This window comes from Penicillium soppii (genome assembly GCF_028829465.1).
Source record: "Penicillium soppii strain IBT 18220 chromosome Unknown utg000010l, whole genome shotgun sequence".
In the NCBI taxonomy this organism is placed as follows: domain Eukaryota; kingdom Fungi; phylum Ascomycota; class Eurotiomycetes; order Eurotiales; family Aspergillaceae; genus Penicillium; species Penicillium soppii.
Window position 1 is genome coordinate 1,930,940 of NW_026643240.1, and position 17,654 is coordinate 1,948,593.

The 17,654-nt window shown below is 46.6% G+C and overlaps 4 protein-coding genes across 4 annotated transcripts; all 4 read right to left on the reverse strand.

Moving 5' to 3' along the window:
- Nucleotides 1-569: 569 nt before the first annotated feature.
- N7529_011385 (regulator of G-protein signaling domain-containing protein) lies at nucleotides 570-1,616 on the reverse strand (the record flags this gene model as incomplete). The annotated part of the gene is made up of 1 exon (XM_057246911.1): nucleotides 570-1,616. One exon carries the CDS (start codon nucleotides 1,614-1,616, stop codon nucleotides 570-572), a length of 1,047 nt encoding a protein of 348 aa, XP_057092260.1.
- Nucleotides 1,617-9,512: 7,896 nt separating this feature from the next.
- N7529_011386 (casein kinase I) lies at nucleotides 9,513-11,055 on the reverse strand (the record flags this gene model as incomplete). The annotated part of the gene is made up of 5 exons (XM_057246912.1): nucleotides 9,513-10,087; nucleotides 10,146-10,551; nucleotides 10,603-10,751; nucleotides 10,806-10,875; nucleotides 10,927-11,055. The coding sequence occupies 5 exons, from the start codon at nucleotides 11,053-11,055 to the stop codon at nucleotides 9,513-9,515; spliced, it is 1,329 nt and encodes a 442-aa protein (XP_057092261.1).
- Nucleotides 11,056-12,334: 1,279 nt separating this feature from the next.
- rtt106 (putative negative regulator of DNA transposition (Rtt106)) lies at nucleotides 12,335-13,913 on the reverse strand (the record flags this gene model as incomplete). The annotated part of the gene is made up of 4 exons (XM_057246913.1): nucleotides 12,335-12,891; nucleotides 12,969-13,325; nucleotides 13,385-13,726; nucleotides 13,811-13,913. 4 exons carry the CDS (start codon nucleotides 13,911-13,913, stop codon nucleotides 12,335-12,337), a joined length of 1,359 nt encoding a protein of 452 aa, XP_057092262.1.
- Nucleotides 13,914-14,197: 284 nt separating this feature from the next.
- On the reverse strand, nucleotides 14,198-15,385 carry N7529_011388 (mitochondrial 54S ribosomal protein uL24m; the record flags this gene model as incomplete). Its single annotated transcript, XM_057246914.1, has 2 exons — nucleotides 14,198-14,899; nucleotides 14,969-15,385. 2 exons carry the CDS (start codon nucleotides 15,383-15,385, stop codon nucleotides 14,198-14,200), a joined length of 1,119 nt encoding a protein of 372 aa, XP_057092263.1.
- Nucleotides 15,386-17,654: the final 2,269 nt, after the last annotated feature.

Below are 17,654 nucleotides of genomic sequence, written 5' to 3' on the forward strand. Positions count from 1 at the left end.
GAGAACGGGGTATATTCATTTAGTTAGGGTTGTGGGTTTAGTGTTGTTTAGAACTATGAGATCCACTGTACATGCATATAGCATAACCACATGTATATCTTACTCGGACTACATGCAGAAATTACAAGCTACGCGGTGAAGTAATGAGAGGGGTATCAAGTCTATTGATTCCAGTAAAATCGCAGAGAGCGAAGTCTCGACAAAAACGCCGAACCAGAAGACAAGCTTCTGGTCCTCGTCCTCTATCCAATCTATAGATGAGAACATGACATATGATATGTGGGTTGTTTTTCCCGCCAAAAAAAAGGGATGCTCGGTTAGAGACACCTTAAATGATAATAAACAAAAGAGGAAGAAAAGAAAAAGAAAGAAAAACGCCGTTCGTATGCTTCGATGCATCGTGCTCTCATACACCGCCAATATAAACGCTCGAAAAAGGCTAGAACAAGTCGTGGATGCAGGTCGGAATTCCAAAAGTGGAAAGAAGATAAGTTTCGTTGAGGGAGTCGTGTGTCGTGAATTGTTCAACTCCAAATCCAAATTGAAGTTGAATGTAGAAAAAAGTAAAGTTATTCGTCCAAACCAAGGATCTTGGGATCCCGCGATGCCCCACTACCAGTAGTAGACCGCTTCTTGAACCCCAGCTTCATGCCCATCTTCTTCCAAGTGTTCTCGGTGCGAAGCTTCGGGCTCTGTATGGGTAGATGTTGTTCACTCGCCGGCGGCGTAGTAGGGGGCGTCATTGGTTCCTCGGCCGTGGGACTTGACTGAGGTGACGAGTCATCAGTCAGGGAAGCCGACTCGGTGGAGGTGCTGAGGAGAGCGCCGGATGCGCGTTTCCCGATAGCGTGGACGCCGAGGGACATGGTCGAGCGACTGTGGCCAGTAGCGGGCAAGTCCTTGAGAGAGGATTGTGGGGATATGCGCTTTGAGACACGCGACCGGACCCGTTTCATGGGGTGTTCGTCTAATGTCGAAGAAGAGAGATTGAGGATGTCGTCTGGGGCCATGAGGGGTTCGGAGGGCACCATTGATGGAGAAGTAGTGTGGGAGTTGATGAAGGGGAGAAAGATGGATTCTTCCATGAGATCGTGGATGCGCTTGACTGCGGAATCGAGGATCTCGGGGTTGGGTGGGGCAGAGACGTTTGAGTATTGTAGGAGGGCATCGCGGACCTCGCTGGAGAGGTTGATTTCACGAGGCGAGCCCGGGAAGATATAGGCTGCTAATAAACGCTGCCAGAGCATGCGCATGTGTTGACTTTCGGAGGATTCTGCAGCAAGGGCATTTGGTCCCGAGCGGTCGATGATGGCATAGTAGGATTCACGGTATCGGTTGGCCTCCAATGTGAACTCCAGGGTTTCCAAACAGTGGTTTTGGGAGAGGTAAGCCATGAAGGCACTGAGGGTGTATGGAGGTGGAGCAACGTTGGCCAGGACCTCATCGAGGGTTGGGCGCATTGAAAAGGCTCCCACCAGGCTGACCGGTCGGGAGCCAGAGGATTCCATGTCCTCTTCAGAATCGCTGTCTGAAGAAGTGGGGGATAATTCGGGGGTTGTTGATGGCGTATGGCTCCGAAAGAAGAGGGACGGCGCCAGAGTCTTCTTTTTAAGCATAGCGTAGAGTGTGCGTCGGGGACCCTTAATCGGCTTTTTTCTCACCGGTCCTCCCCTGCGTGTATGACGCTCCAGATTGGACAAAGGTTATAATACAGACGGCATGAGACTATGCAATGTATAGAGTGAGGGCGTGTATAGAGGAATGATAGCCAAATGTAAAGAGAGCGAGAGTGAGAGAGAGATATTTGGATAAGGTAATCAAGATGAAATGCTAAGAAGTGATCTGAGGCGGGCATCCAAAGAAGATAATAAGGGCCAGAATATGACGGTATGGGTAATCATCGATACGAAGTGGATTCCAAGGTGGATTCTGAGTGGATCAAGCTAGAACAAATTGAACATAGTGGATCCTCACTAACTAGTTCTGCGCCCAAGTGGATTCCCCTTTCGATAAGATGTCATAATGGGGATTTTTCTTTTCTTTTTTTTTCTCTCTTTTCTTTTTCTTTTTTCTTTTTTTTCTTTTCTTTTTCTCATTTTTCTCCCCAAATCGGGATTATCAAAATTTTTATTCCCATGGTTTATTATGATTGGTTAACCACAAAGTGGCAACGCGATCACCACACGTTTGAACAAGCGCTCGAGATCTGCAAGGGATGATAGAGGTTACAATGTGCAATGTATAAAGGTAATTAAGTAGAGTATTGTAGATACAACCTTGAAATCTAGGGGAGATTCAAATTGCTGCAGAATATCCTCTTTGCAACTTAATTCAACATCCTTGTTTTTGATTCCTTCCAGAATCATACAAAGTCATACGTGGAAAAGATTCCACTGTTTCTAGAAGCCCAACGTGGCGACATTCTATTTCTTTTTTTTTGGCTTACCTTGCTTTTCTTTCGTTCCCCTGAACTCCACCTCACGCCACAAATCACTTATATGGTCCTCTTGGTATAATCTTGTAGTCTATGAAAATAATTCTCGGAGGAAGAACTCTGCATGTTGATATCTAAAACCTTTTGCCTAATTCATGATAGCACCAATCTACGCACTGCGTTGGCCCACGGTGGCACGCCATCCGAGACCGGGATGACCCACGGTTCTGGTGTATTATTACCACATGATACCTGTAATTAACGATAAGAAAAGTCTCTCCCTCCCTTGCGTTCGGAGGGTACGCGCAGAAATGGTCTTGGAATGGTCTTGCACGTCATCTAAAACATCAAGTGATACCATTAATTATGTACAGTATCATGTACCCTTCGAGGTAAGTAACATGTAAAACCTAAACTTATCAAATCATTGATCTTCAAGGTATAAGATCGCTGCCCTGCCGATCATCAAAACCGGTTAAGCCATATGTATCATTTGTACAACATGACTGCGCAGGAATGCTCATCCAACATACTTGGGACTCGTGGACGCGTGTTTGTGTGTCTACAGTATCGTATCTGAAAGTGGCGGACTCAGGAGAACCCCGAATTGTGAATCAAAGATCACAATTACGTAGAATTACAAAAATCTATAAACCTACACAGATAAATATTGTACGGTGTACGGAGTAGAATTTTCATATACTACGCTATATCATTTTGTATAGTAAACGGTCCTCGTGTCACCGCAACCGGAGATGCCCAGGCTTCTAGAATTCTAGAAATCCCCGCCGAAGCAACTTTAGTTTCTGCCTTATCCACACGATCGCCACCGGAAGAGATTTCTCTACACAATTTCTCAGTAAACTTGTATATTGTCTAACGTATAGTTATTATTATTATCGTATAGTATATTAATCTGACACCTTCGTAGTTCCACCACGAAAATTTCAATTCGAGATCCGAGTGTCGCCACTATAGTTTTCGTTTGTCTCCCCGAGTCTGCCCACGCATACGCATTCTATGCACGCCAAGCCAACACTTCCCGTACAGACTGTCGGCATGGGTATCGCTGTCTGATTGTACGCCCTATTTCTTCCGATATCGCTATCAAAAAAAAAGTGCGAACTTGAGGGTACAAAATGGATTGAATGGATTGAATGAATCAAGTGAGTCAACCGAAATAATGGTTACGGCCGACCCAAGCCGAGAGCCAAGAGCCCAAGACTGGAGGATCTGTCCGGAGGCTCCAGGGACCTCCGGAGAAGTATCCACTTCTCTCACCGAGTGATAAGAGTCAGGTGAGGTGGTAATCACTATTATATATCGTTTTGGGGGTTCAATTGATATATGTCGTATATAACGTATGGTAGAATCAATAAACAAACTATTCCGAGGTTCTGTATACATAAATTACATCTAGCCTTGGTCTCTTACTGCATTCTATGATAGAGTTGCCGCTGGACATGGTTCCGTGAAGCTTGGCTCGCCTATCGCCATTGGGCGTGGATATGACAGGCGGTTATGAAGTCAAATGCCTGGACATCTAGGCGATTCTGGATTGTATCTAGATCCTATATAACAAACTTACTCTTATTATAGCAGCACCATTAATATAGCAGCACCATCAATGTAACTGCGGTGTTATTAAGAGGCGAATCGTGTAACATTACTATGTTGTATACCTAGTAAGGTCCAGTACAGAACCCACTCGCCTCAACGCTCAGATAGCAAGCAAATGGATCGTCCGTTGATATTTTTGCTTTATGCAACTAACAAATTCAATCGCTGCACAGACCTCGAGACTACACTGCGCCGGCCTGTCAAAATGTCACAACTGTCAAATATCACGCATACAAAATATGTGGAATGTACCACGTAGACACATTCCACACAGCGACGTACACATACAACTACCGCTGCAGAATGCAGATAGCGAACCCAACCATATCTACCTGCACTCACAATGCAGTAAGTAAAGTGTAATCAAAAGAAGCAAAAAAAAAGCAAAAGCAAAAAAAAGCAAAAGCACAGCGCCGAGCCCACTAACCCGGCGCCAACTCGGCATGATACACCATCGATCACCCCGTAAAGCCTCCAAGCCCCCAGACGGCGCGCCTAGCAGACCCCGGGTTAGATCGTCTCGGAGCCCACCTACCGCCGACCGACACCTGAATAGGGACAAGCTCCAACGCAAAGGTATCGAAGTCCGAACCTCATTACATATCCCCCTTATTACGAAGCGGATAGACACATCCCAACACCCAATCCCAAACAAGAAAGAAAAGAGAGAATCCACAATTCCCCTCGAAGCAAGGATAGATACATCCCCACATCGGCGCGCACGGGATTACGATGCGCCCTTGCGCTGGTCAGTGTAGATTAGCGTGGAACCGGAAAAGACGTCTAGAACTGTGACGAGTCTCGTGTAGCGAGGGATAGCATGCGACTTTTTCTTTCTTTTCCTTTCTTTTTATGGGTCGTTGCTGGGGTGCATTGGCACTACTGTAGGTCCTGGTCCTGGGGTTACTAATATTTGCTAGTGAGAAGTGATGGAGGAATTTTTGTTTTTTTTGGGCTTATGTGTTTCCTTTCTTGTATTTGAGTCTTAACAAGGTTACCCGTGTTGCGTGGGGGAGGATCTTGCATGTAATTGTTATCACAACGTTTACAACATCAAATTGAACTGTCAGTTGATGTTTTGCAGAGCTGCAGAACAGAGCTTCAGTTGTTTGCTTCCCTACTTAGTGGTATCCCCATGTTTTGAACTGAAATGAGGGGAAAGCAGGGGTATGACTCGTGCCACTCATTCTTAATGCATCGATCGATCATCTTTCCTCAGAACTATTTATTTAGTTGCCCTATCATTATTGTATAGCTATCCTGTCTGTACCCTAACCCTGTCCTAACCCTGTCCCTTGTACTCCGTACTCCGTAGAAATCTAGGCTTTTCCAGAGCCGACGATAACCGAGTAGCAAAAAGGGATATCCAAAGCAAAGACCAAGCAGATCTACCCCTGAAAATGGTATCTTCATTTTAGCCTATACCATGACGTGCATGTCCAGCGGGAATAGAATTTGCCGATCCAGAGTTATCATGAGATAGCCCAGCCGAGCCAGTCACACGGCAAGGAAGAAAGGAAGTCTAAAGTGAAGAAACTCGCAGATCAAGTCTTAGCGCTATCCAGAAACCAAAAAAAGAAGAAAAAAACGAAAAAAAGAAATTCTTTGTTCCAGACTAGCGGAACAACTCCACAGCCGAAGACCTTTTCCCGTTAGTGCAAAGCACGTTGTCCCGCAAGTCTTCCGTAAAGAATTCAGACCTCATAGCATCACCTAGACAAATGTCACGCTAAACAGGAACTAAAGTAAAGTCAAAGTGCGGTTGACCATCCAAAACAGCGCAGGTGGTCGATCAGACGGCAGAAGCCGCAAATGACTTCATTTGGATCCACATCGTCGTCAAAATCTTGATTTTTGATGGAGATTTGCAAAAAAAAAACACTCAGGTTAGTCGTTGTTTTAGATCGTGATCGACTCTACAGAAATTGTTGACTTCTAGACCTCGTTGCGGTGCTTTATTTCATCGTGTGGGACGCGGGATTTAAACAATATAGACGGCGCTACGCGAAACACGTGAAACAACTTAGGCATCACGGTTTTTTTCTTCATGGAGTAGACTGCTCACAATTTACTATATTATTATTATTATTCTGAGATTGTAGGACTATTATCTTGCCAAAGGCGTGCTCTAGGTGGGTCAATCTCTGACTGGCTAGAATCTAGAACTTTTGTCAGATTTAGGCGCTGAAGGTCCTTTTGATTTAATGCATCCTGGTTGTTCTTTTTTTCTTTCTTTTTTATCGCCAGTCGTAACCATGAATAGCTAGCTGTGATCTGCACCCTAGTGCTTTTTACCTCGGTCTCTATTTCATTGTAGAATGAGCTTGATGGTTTTATCTTTTCACGTTGTGCTCCGATCTCCGATCTCCGGCTTATTGTGGAGAGCCGTTTCATGTTTGGCACTTAGAGCAACTAGTGCATAGATTGTGTCACGCCGGGAACGTGTGATTTGGTCTACGATAATATACAATATTGTATTGGACTCTTGCTTATCTATGTGCATATGTTATTGTAGAGATTATGGCGATCTATGTTTGTTTCACTTTCAAGAGTGCGATAACGAGTCATACCATACACAAGATTGTACAACGATAACCTATCTACTCCGTACGCATGTACTCTTTGCCCAAAATAAATCCAAAATGCAACATTATAAGAAGCAGTAAACAACCCTATACATAGTACATCATCCCATCGTCGCCAAAGTGTCGTCCAAGCTCAAACTCACCCCCCAGGCCGGAAACCAATAAAACTCTTCTGCCCCCAACTAACCAATCTTGAGCACAATCCAACAAGGATCCCCATCCCAGTCAGCAGCACCAAGAAAAGAAAAACAAACCCCAAAAGAACGTCTCTGCCTGACTCGTACCAGCCTAACAACGCCGCCAAGGACTCAAAATGCGGGGATTATGCAAGAGAACCACACTAGTCCAGAGACAAACCAATCGCAAGCCCACACGCAACAAACAAAAGCAAAGAGGGAACAGCTACTAATCCCCAGCCGACGAACCGGCTCGTCGACGTCTGGTGACTGGTTGCCCCTGTAGGCTTGGGGTGCTTGGAGATAGTGCTTAGGCCGCGCTGGCCCGATGTGGAAGTGCGGTCCAGGCTTGGCTGTGGTGGCTGGTTAGAGCGGGGATGGGGATTGTGTGGCTTGTTATATTACTCGTATGATTGATTGAGGGGGTCCGGTGCTTGCTATTGGGTGGTTTACGTAGAGTGCTATCAATATAGCTGCACGGAGTAGGGCTTGGGATGTGTGGGGGATGGCGTTGGTCAAATTTACCGCTGGTAACGGCGAGGATACTGCTTCAGGTTAGTTGCAGGTGATTGATGTTTATGTTTATGTATCTCGGCGCGGATATTACACAGGGTATATCATATTGCATATTGCATATTGCAGTGGAATAGAGTTCAGGGTGCAGAGTCAGAGTCTGGGGATGATCGACGGATGCATGGATTTAGCATTTGAAATCATAGATTGGTCACATTGGACGGCTGAAGAACATGATCTTGCTAGGCTTAGGAGGGCGATGCCGAGCCGGATTTTGTTCTTAGAACGTCCCATGCGGCGGGGTTCGCTATCCCTGACTTCATGTATATCATACTAAGCTAGACATCATATTGTACGGTGTACTAGTATTGCATGGGTTATGCTCGGACTAATGTCGAATGTCGTTACTTCCCGTTCCACATATGATGTCGAATTACTCTGTTAGGCGACCTACGTCACACCATGACATGCCACACACTGGTGATCTTTGCATTAGCGTAGAGTCAAGTTGAGCTGCAGAGTGTGGCTGCACAATGTAGTATGAATTGAGTTACTTGTGGTTGCCACGGGAAGTGGGTATGATGTCGATGAAAAGTCTAACGATAGAGGTATTAACTTTGCTGCGATGGGCACTCCTACCTAGATGGGTATCATTATGATTTAATGGCAGGGAGAGGGTCTATAGACTTAAGGTGTACGGTGGACAATTTGTGGAGGATACCTAAGTTGGTGAGTTGACCGGTCTATATTCAACGTCGCAATAGATGTGTCCTATGCAGTGGAAAGCTAGAATAACAAGTCTTGGAACAATCCATTATAAATAGATCATTAGGCAAATAACATTAGAAACACAACTTTGCCCTTATTGCTGTAGTGGTGGGCAAATATATACGTGGAGGTTGTTGAGTGCCATAGAATACGTATATATCTGTTACGATAATGTGTCTAGCAGCAGACAAGACCAAAAAGATAGGAATACATATATGTCTATGTCCTCATAATCTCCTCTCAATGACAGATAAACGACGGGTATGCTTAGATAGCACAGTGAAATACCTGGGATATAAGCTACTACAAGACATCCAGACATCAAGGACAGACCTAGAGCAACCTACACTACAAAGCGCAGACTCAAACACCAAGATGCAATAGCTCTATTACAGTTATTTATATACGCCATACGAACAAGCGCAGGATAGTCAAAATGAAAAAAAGAAGAATGCTATCTTATGCCACAACTACCAACAAAAACTCGCTTCTGAAGAGCAAGAAACGACAAGAAGACAAAAAAACGATTATAGACATGGGCAATAGATTTGAAGGAACAATCAAAGGGCAGAGCAGATGGTTGATGGGAATGGGGAACGTGGGGAAAGGGGGATATATGCAACATGCTCATTGTTCCGCAAAATGCAGACACTTTTGCCCGGATGCACAGAGCGAGAAAAAGAGAGATCAAACGTCCGACGGGAAAGCTCGTAGCGTAGCGTACTTATCCAGCAGAGGGACAGAAAAGGCTGAGACCCAGCTCAGTCGATTGTAACTGCTCGGAGACTGCAGCTATCGGGCGGGTTGACAGACTCTGATTCTCGGGCGCGGGTTGAAGCCATTGATCGAGACGAAAAAACGCACAAGGCCAAGGCCATGGCGAGTCAATGGTATCAGGGAATCAACCGAGCACCTGCCCGTTTGAAAGACCAGGGATGATATTAAACGGTGCACGCCGAATATAGTGACGAGACGAGGAAGCAAAATCGAAACCACAAGACAAGAATCTCACAAGTTCGCCGATTCCGAGCCGTAGCACCATGAAAGAGTGATGGGACGTAACATCAATGAGAGAAAGGTTGTTCCTACCCCCAGTCAGATTTATAGGCTGAAGGGTCGAATGGGACAAAAGAGGTAGGGCCCAAAGGTGTTATAGGCCGAGAAGCGCGAATCTTGCTCGGCCAAGCGGCACTGACCACTTGAACGAGACAAGAATCGAGCGAGAGTTGAAAGTAAACGAGAAGAAAATGAAAGAAATCCCATGCCGACCTCCAAGGACCAGTTTATGACATAAAGGGCAGGATACAGATAGAAAACGTGACACGGGAGATCTGGACGTGCCCTAGCTTCATTTGGTTGGAATTCAACCTGGATCCTGGGATGAGCTGGCCGCTCGAGTTCTGTGGTGCAGCCGGATCACCTACCGCAGCACAGAAACTTCATCGCTTTCTGCGTGAAGGTGAGTGGCGCATCGCTGTTGCCTGGAGCACCGACAGGCTGCTGGCTGTTCAGGCCCTGGTTCCCTGGGCTTCCGATACGATTGGGAAGGTGAGCATTGGAGTTCTGGAACTGGGCTTGAGTTGACGCCGCCGGAGTCGATCCTTCCAGTCCCCCGCTCTGACGTTTGGGCGGCAGGCCGCCGGCGCTTTGGCGCTCGCGCGTCTTTCCAGCTCCGACTTTCGCTGGAGAAGGAGGCGGGGGCTGCGCGGCGTTTAAACGATCGGCTGTGACTCCGGGGCGGCTGTTGCGGAGTTCCCTTGCGTGCAAGTCGCGTCCAGATGAGCTCTGGTGCTGGTTGTGGAGATGTGCCTGGGATGAGTAGGACTTGTAGTCCCAGCCTCGGCCGTTGTTGAGCTTCATCCAGTCGTATTCGCCATCCTCCACCTCGCCGGCATTCTTGAGAGCTTGAGTCAAGATATCACGGAGGTAATCGTAGTCAGGAGTATCCTCGAAACCGAGGTTGCGCACATAACTCAGGTATTTGTTGAATTCTTCTGGCGGAATGATTAGCACTCGGAGATGAGGATTAGCAAACGTGATATAACATACCTGGGTAACTATCGCAAAGATCCTTGATTGCTGTTGTCTGCTTCTTCTCACCAATTTTTTCGTACTTCTGCTTGTTGGTAGCAGCTTTCAGGCCTTGCCAGGGAAGGCCGCCTCTCAAGAAGTACATGAACACATGGCCGAGAGCCTCCAGGTCATCACGCCGAGATTGCTCACGGCCCAAATGTGTGTTGATACTCATGTAACGAGCAGTACCAGACAAGGATTTACGCTCACGGTAGGGGATGTGTTGCTTGGTCTTGGGATCACGGTATTGCTTGGCCATGCCGAAATCGACCACGTGAATGACATTGGCGGCCTTGGTGGACGGCCGGCCGATAAGAAAGTTGTCTGGTTTGATATCTCGGTAGATTAGGTTCTTCTCGTGAATCGTTTGAACGCGCGACAGCTAGAGCGATGGTTAGCAAGGAGCCATTATTTCACAAGCAAAGAGACGCACCATCTGCTTAGCCACCATCACCACAGTTTTGGTGGAGAACCGGCGGTTGCAGTGATCGAAGAGATCCTCGAGGGAAGGGCCGAGAAGATCAATGACGAGGATGTTGTGAAGACCCTCTTGTCCGAAGTAGTAGACATTGGGAATTCCGGCTGAGAAAGGTTAGCACAGGGCAAATGATCACCATCCCTGGATAATGAACTTACGACATCCAACGAGGATCTTGTATGTTCGGTACTCGTCGCGGAGTTGGGGAGCATCGCTTTTCCGGGGTTCCTGTATTGGGATCAGCCTGGGAGTTCGGTAAATTCAAGGGGAAGGACGTACGAATTTTATAGCGACCTGCTGGTTATTCAGGAGGTTGGTGCCCTCGAAAATGACACCAAAGGAACCTTCACCGATTTTCTTGCCAACACGGTAGTGGACACCCACCACGTTTGACGAAGAGGAGGCCATGGGTACGGGATGAAGTGTTAGAGACCCGGATAAGGGAACCTTGAATCACAGGACAATGGCTTCGGGGACGGAGACACGTGATTGATCGCTCACTGGGCGCAGTTAGCACACACGAAGTTGACGAAGGGCGAAGGGCGACCGGATAAGTCTAATCTCATACACCACAAGGACCTCTTTTTTTCCGAACGAAGTAGCTCAACTAGGCCCAATGGGTTCTACTGAGTTGTGCGATAACCGATGTACCGATGGCGGTATGGGAGAAAGGATAGCAAACGGAATGCAATCGGATCAATGAAAGAGACGAAGCGGTATATAGAAGCCAGGGTAACGGGGATCAAAGCGAAATTGGCAATGTTGAGAAGCAATTGAGGCCGGGTCCTTCAACGGTCGGAGGTGACGAGCAACTGAGACCGGGGAGTCTGATAGAGAAGGATCTTTAATTTTCAAGTTAAAAAAGAAAAAAAACACACACACGCAGTGCACTCGACCTACTGCGAGTACGAGCCGCACTGAGCAGTGGTTTTAAGGATAGACAAGACCAAAGGGGGATGAAGCAGGAAGAAGAGAGGAAGGAGATGAAAGAGGTATGTATGTATTAGGTATGTATTGACTAAAGATCTTTTGGGAAAAAAGACGGGAAACTGGGCGCAGGGACTGGTAACAGTGGTACAGTCACTGTATGGTAAATTAGGGGTTATTCTTCGAATCACCATGAATACAATATAATTTATCTGCCTTAGTACACGTAGTATAGTTAATCAATATGGTCTTTGATTCTCATATCTTGTACAATTACAAGGTAAATATCTGATTCATTTTATTATCTAGCATACATATATAATATCTAAATCTGAAGATATGTCTGTGTATCGTGGCTCAAGCCTCGGCGCTACCTGAACCTGCATCAAGGGCACCAGGCACCGAAATGTTAGGAAAATAGACCCGACTTCACTTCGATATCGCGATTAAGCCAAAAAAAAAAAAACCCGCACCTTCAACCCGAACGAGAGACAAGTGCCAAATCATAAATTTTCAGGGGAGTTGATTAGGCGCATTCCAGACCACAGACACAAACGCAGCGGTAAAATTACCGTCTTGGCAGGAACCCGTTGTCGATCCCTTGTCTTCTACAGAGTACATATGATGCATTTATTCCTTTAATTGCTTTAGTGTTTGAATATTGAATCTAATATGACATGTCTAGTTAGATATGGAAGCTGGAATCGCCTATCGTTACATTTTATACGGAGGACAGAGTAGATATCACAGACTTAACACCCTAATCATCCGCAACGTCCTCTGCCTCACTGCCAAGCTCATCCTTCACAAGATCCATATCTTCGTCACTCTCCTGACCAGCACCATCCTCTTCCTCATCGTCATCTTCATCGCTGCTAGACCCACTGCCCTCACTATCCTCACTACCAGGATCGTAGTCCTCTTCCTCTTCATCCTCCTGGTCTTCGAGCTCCCGCTGAGCTTTCTGAAGTTCACTTTCATCCTCACCAGCGGCTTCAGCAGTGGTCTGATCCTCTCCAGTTGCCTTATTGACATTGTAGACTTTTGCGCGGCGCGCATCCGCAAGACTGGCATCCTGAAGTCCGTGTCGTTTGATGTAAGTGTCGATTCCAGAGAAATCAGCCTGGTCGATCATCGAGAATTCAAATTCTTGGTTGTCCTCTTCAGAGCCGCCATTGGGGCGAGCCATGACGTTAAGGTTGAATGTGCGCTGTAGCACGGAGGTGTAAGAGACAGAGTCAATGGTATCGAAGGAGAAGAACAGAAGGGGTTTCTTGAATGCGAACAAGATACCAGTAGAGAGAAGGAAGAGGTAGCCTGCAAACGAAATGTTAGTATGAATCTGTTCACAACCGTTCAATCTCTGAACGAAGATAGGGAGGGATATTACATACCTTCTTTGCTGCCGCGGAATGCCTTTACATGGTATGCCTTCTCGCCCTTTCGGTGCGCTTCCGGCATGGCACTGACGAACTGTTTATCGTCGGGCCGCACAACATTGGTTCGAGGCATGTTCTCGTTCAAAACCTTGACCAGCAATCCCTCGGCTGTCTCGCCCGGATTGTTACCAACCTGCTGCCCGGTTCCCGAGAATGCAGCCTTGGCCGGTCCATCAGCTATCGTAAACACCATGGCTTCAGACGTTGTAGTCCCCTCCGGAGGGGGTGTGATGCCATCCGCATACTCGGGGATGATACAGAAATTGAACTGTTTCTGTGTCTTCTCCGGCACAGGAAGACAGAGGGCATGTCCTAGTAAACAGTACAAGTTAACAGCCATTTACCCAATAATCGAGTCGATCTCAACTCACGAATCTTATCCATCGAAACACCGAATTCAATCTCCTTTGTACTCTGATTCCTCGCCCGAAGATACTTCTGCCCAGCGGTGATCTCGAGGGTAAGCTTCTTCCTCTGCGGCGTTGCGAACGAAACATCTTGAACATAGAATTGAACCGGCGCATTAGCATCCTTCAGATCGACTGACGCCTGCGTAGTCTCTCCTGACTCTCCATTCTGTAGCTTGCGCTTTTTAGCAGCAGGGCCATCGGCCGGGGGTCGGGAAGGAAGGGAGGTATTGGCAGTCCTGGCCAGCAGGCTAGAGGTATATTTTGCAAGATCTTCCAACAGAGGTTTGTGCTGAGGTGTTGAGCCTAAGTGATCAAACCGATTGGCGACGGTCAGTAGGAGGTCGATGTTATCGGACGGGGGACGTGGGTGCGTTGTTGGCTACGCACCGATCGCATCGTAGACCCTCTTTTTTAATGAGGGTTCTGTTGCGAAAGCCTCTTCAATGGCAGGAATAGGCGCGCCAGTGGAGTTGATCGAGGCAAATGCCATTTTGTATGCGACTGCTTTCAGAGTAGCAGTTGCAGGGTGATGTAGGTTAGGTCGGGGAATTGGTAGATAAATGTCGAAGATGCGCAGGGCGGACCCGAAATAGCCGCCACAGCACCGTGACGTTAAAATATGGATCTTCTACTCATAAGCGCTGGATTTTTTTGTTTTGAATGACTTTGCCGGATAATAGATATGTGAATAAATGCAAAGCTCCAGACTAGAATACAGTGGTGTGTACACAATGCTACAATAAAAACCCGTCCCTGACTTCCCTCGTCGCTCCTTCAAGCAGTCGCCTTGGGCTTTGTTTGCTTGGGCTTCGCCTGCTTCGCCTTTGTTTTTAGAGGGGCGGGTTGGGTGGCGATGGTTGCCTTTTGCATCTGCTCGGTAATGAATTTGATAGTGTCCTTAGACATTTTCAGATTGCCATCAGCATCGGTTCTGGCCTTCCTCCTTTCAAGTGCCTTGGCCGCGCGCATGTTGGCAGCTTCTGTCTTCGGTGTGGTCAAGGACACAGTTTCTTTGTACTCCTTCTCGTAATCCTCCATCATCTTCGCTCGCAAGTACTCCGGGTCGTGTCGAGTACGGAATTTACCGTACTTGTTGCGTAGCTCGTCAATCACAGTTGAGGGCATAGGGGGCTGCGACAGTGTAGCGGCAAATGTGCTAGCCTCGACCTCCATTCGTGGTGTGTCCATTTCGCCATCGGTAATGACGGGTTCCTCCTCCATTGGCCAGGGGATTTCGATGTCCAAACCGGCGACATAACGGGAGTATCTGGGGAGTTTGCTGTGGGGGGCTCGCTCGTGGTAAGGGCCGGCAGCATATGCATGCTTGACAAGGACGTTTTCCAGCTTGCCAGTCTCGGTATCCTCCAGCGGAATGACGTGTCGGATGTCGTCGAAGGGCACAGGAAATGCCTGTGCTTGGATATCGGCATTATGGGACATTCTGTCTTTGGCCCATTCGGGAATAATGACATCGCCCTAATTGGAAGGTATCAGTGAGTGGCTTGCTCTACATATTTCAGACAGAAAGCTAATCCGGACACATACCATGTTTACATCTTTGATGAGGACTGTCTCACTGTCTCGGTTGACTTGGGTAATGACATTGATCTTGCCTTGCTCCCGTCCGCGAATGACGCAGACTCGATCACCCTCGGCGAAGAGAACGTGCCTCCGTTGTTCGTGCTTAGGGAGACGCGGCGGGTGCAAGACAGAACCCTCCTGGCCACCATACGTGGTACGATCTAGACCGGAGTCTCGCATTGGGGCAAGGGGGCCCTTCTCCCAATCCTCATAGCGGTTCCTCCGTGCCGTTTGGAATTGAGCAGACAATGTGGCGCCGTAGTCCTTTCGTGCTCGCTTAGTCTGGATTCGGTCCAACAATTGCTGTCGTTCTTGGGACTTGATGGTCCTGCGCAGAGCCTGCTTCCGTGCCGACGTCGTCCGTTGGATAACTCTCTGCATGTTGGTGGTGTGGTTCAGCAATGGCCGAACGTTGTCTCTGCCGCAAACACCTCGATCCGCGGATCGAAAATTGAGGGTGTCCGAATGGCACGTGACCAGCACGCTGTTGCGGTGCTGACATAATACGTGTTAATTTGGAAGTATATGTACCAACAGTGAAAGCTTAGGTCGAATTGTATATCATTTGAGCTTTAAAAAGCAATTTCGCTGTGTGTTTTGGAAATTGACAACGAACACGTCTCTCGAAAACGAAAATTTGCCATACCGGAAGGGTAAGGCCCTTGCAATCTCATAGATGTGTATCATGAAAGTAAGCACGCATAGACGATTTAGCTTTGTCCAGAGATTTCGTGGCTCAGACCATAATATCAGGTACCAATGTACAGCGGTAGTCCAAGAAATGAATGTCCTACGCGGATCATGCGATTTACGCCAATTGGTCATTGGGGCGGACAATGCATACTTCTCTCCTTGGGATGCATCAATTTGGTGTTTGTAAAGTAGAGCTTCCCTAGAATGTGGCTTTGGATTGCATTGTAAAGGGGCAGCTAGAGCCTTGTGTTGTCGTGATACATTTACTATGATTCTAGCTCAAATCTCAAGCAATGGGCATGCATTTGCGTGGATCCTGAACATACCACAGAGGCAGTCTCATTATTGACATGACAGTGCCGAACAGATTTGGCAACGCCTAAGTAGCGTTTGCCGAGATTGTAAGTAATCAAGCGAATTGACAGATATGTCTCGGAGCATGGATCATTTCCGTACAATACTGTAGAGAATTAAGACATAAGTGGATCAGTACTTCAAATCAGTGTGCGTAAGAAGAGAGTAGCTGCCGAATTATCGAAACGCTAAGAGTTATTTCTCCTATTCTTAAATGTTATCCGAGAAACACATTCACTAGTCAATTAGGCCTCCGTAGTTACTCCGTATTTAATTCTTATTTCTTATCCGAGAAATACAACGGCTCCATAATATGCCGGGGCCCCTTAACTATTTTTAGTCAGCCACAACGACGCCTCATGAAATTGAAGTATTAGCTCCACTTTAGGAATGTGAAGTCATGGAAGTTCGCTAGCAAAGGGGGTAAACCTTTACTGACGTGATTTGGTGTACAAAATTCCAAGATTACACAATGTCAGCTGAGAAGCCCCTGGATACTGCTTATGAGTTTTACGTAGAAATGAGAGATGATCGTAGTACATGCCGAGAGAAACTAGGGAATCGATCCACGTTAGAAGTGAGGGAGACATACATACGAACTACCCAGAGCGATCGTCACTGGAAACTTGGAACAAGCATTGAGAAGGGTATTAATGCTCAATATCATTGGCGTAGTACTTTCCACCGTATCTCGTATCCCGGTAACTTAGGTAGTTTCTTAGATGTTCGAATGAGATCTGTACTTGCGAAGGTGCCCAGGTGCGGTTATGGTTTGAATGATCTTGGTACAATATTGGGGTAATTGGGAATTTTTTAGTCTATGAACTTTTGAGTTGGATATTAAAGGAGTCGACATGTATTTGAGACCTTGAAGCCACAATGCAAATATAGAGTAAGAATGATTATAGTAGGTAAGATAAGCGCTATAACCATAATAAATACGGTGAAGTAGATGTAACCTACGGAGTACTCCATACTCCGTACAGAAATACAATGTAGTTCATCCACGGATCTCACATCTTACAATTTGATATCACAGCCACGGGGTGGCTGTGCTTGTAACCAAGAGAGAAGTGGGCCTTGTGACGCGGAGGCAACTTTTCTTTTTTTCCTCCTCTCAGCCACATACCAATACCTAGGGCTGTGTATCAATGACTGCTTTTTCTTAATAGAATTAAATCCTTCTCTAGATTGGAGGAAAAAGCCACATTAAAAAAGGTAGCCTGAAACTCAGGGGGTAAAATACTAATCGTACAACTTTTAGTAGTAAAATATTTTGGTATCCAATTAGGTATTAGATACCAATACCCAAATAGTTACTCAGATCGAACCAAGTAATGGCGAGCCAATACCAAATATACCAAACTCCCAAGGTACCGAGTGTACGTACTACACATGGTAAAAGTACTTAGGCAACTCACTTTCCAGGGGTAAACAAAAAAGAGGGAAAAACCAAAATACAATACCAACAACAAATACCAATACTGCCACCGCTCTGCCAGTCTGGCCTGGTCTTCTATCTTTCTCTCCTCCACCTCCAAATCATCATTCTATCGTCTTTTTCCCATCGTTTCCCATCGAAACGTATTGCTTTATCTTCATA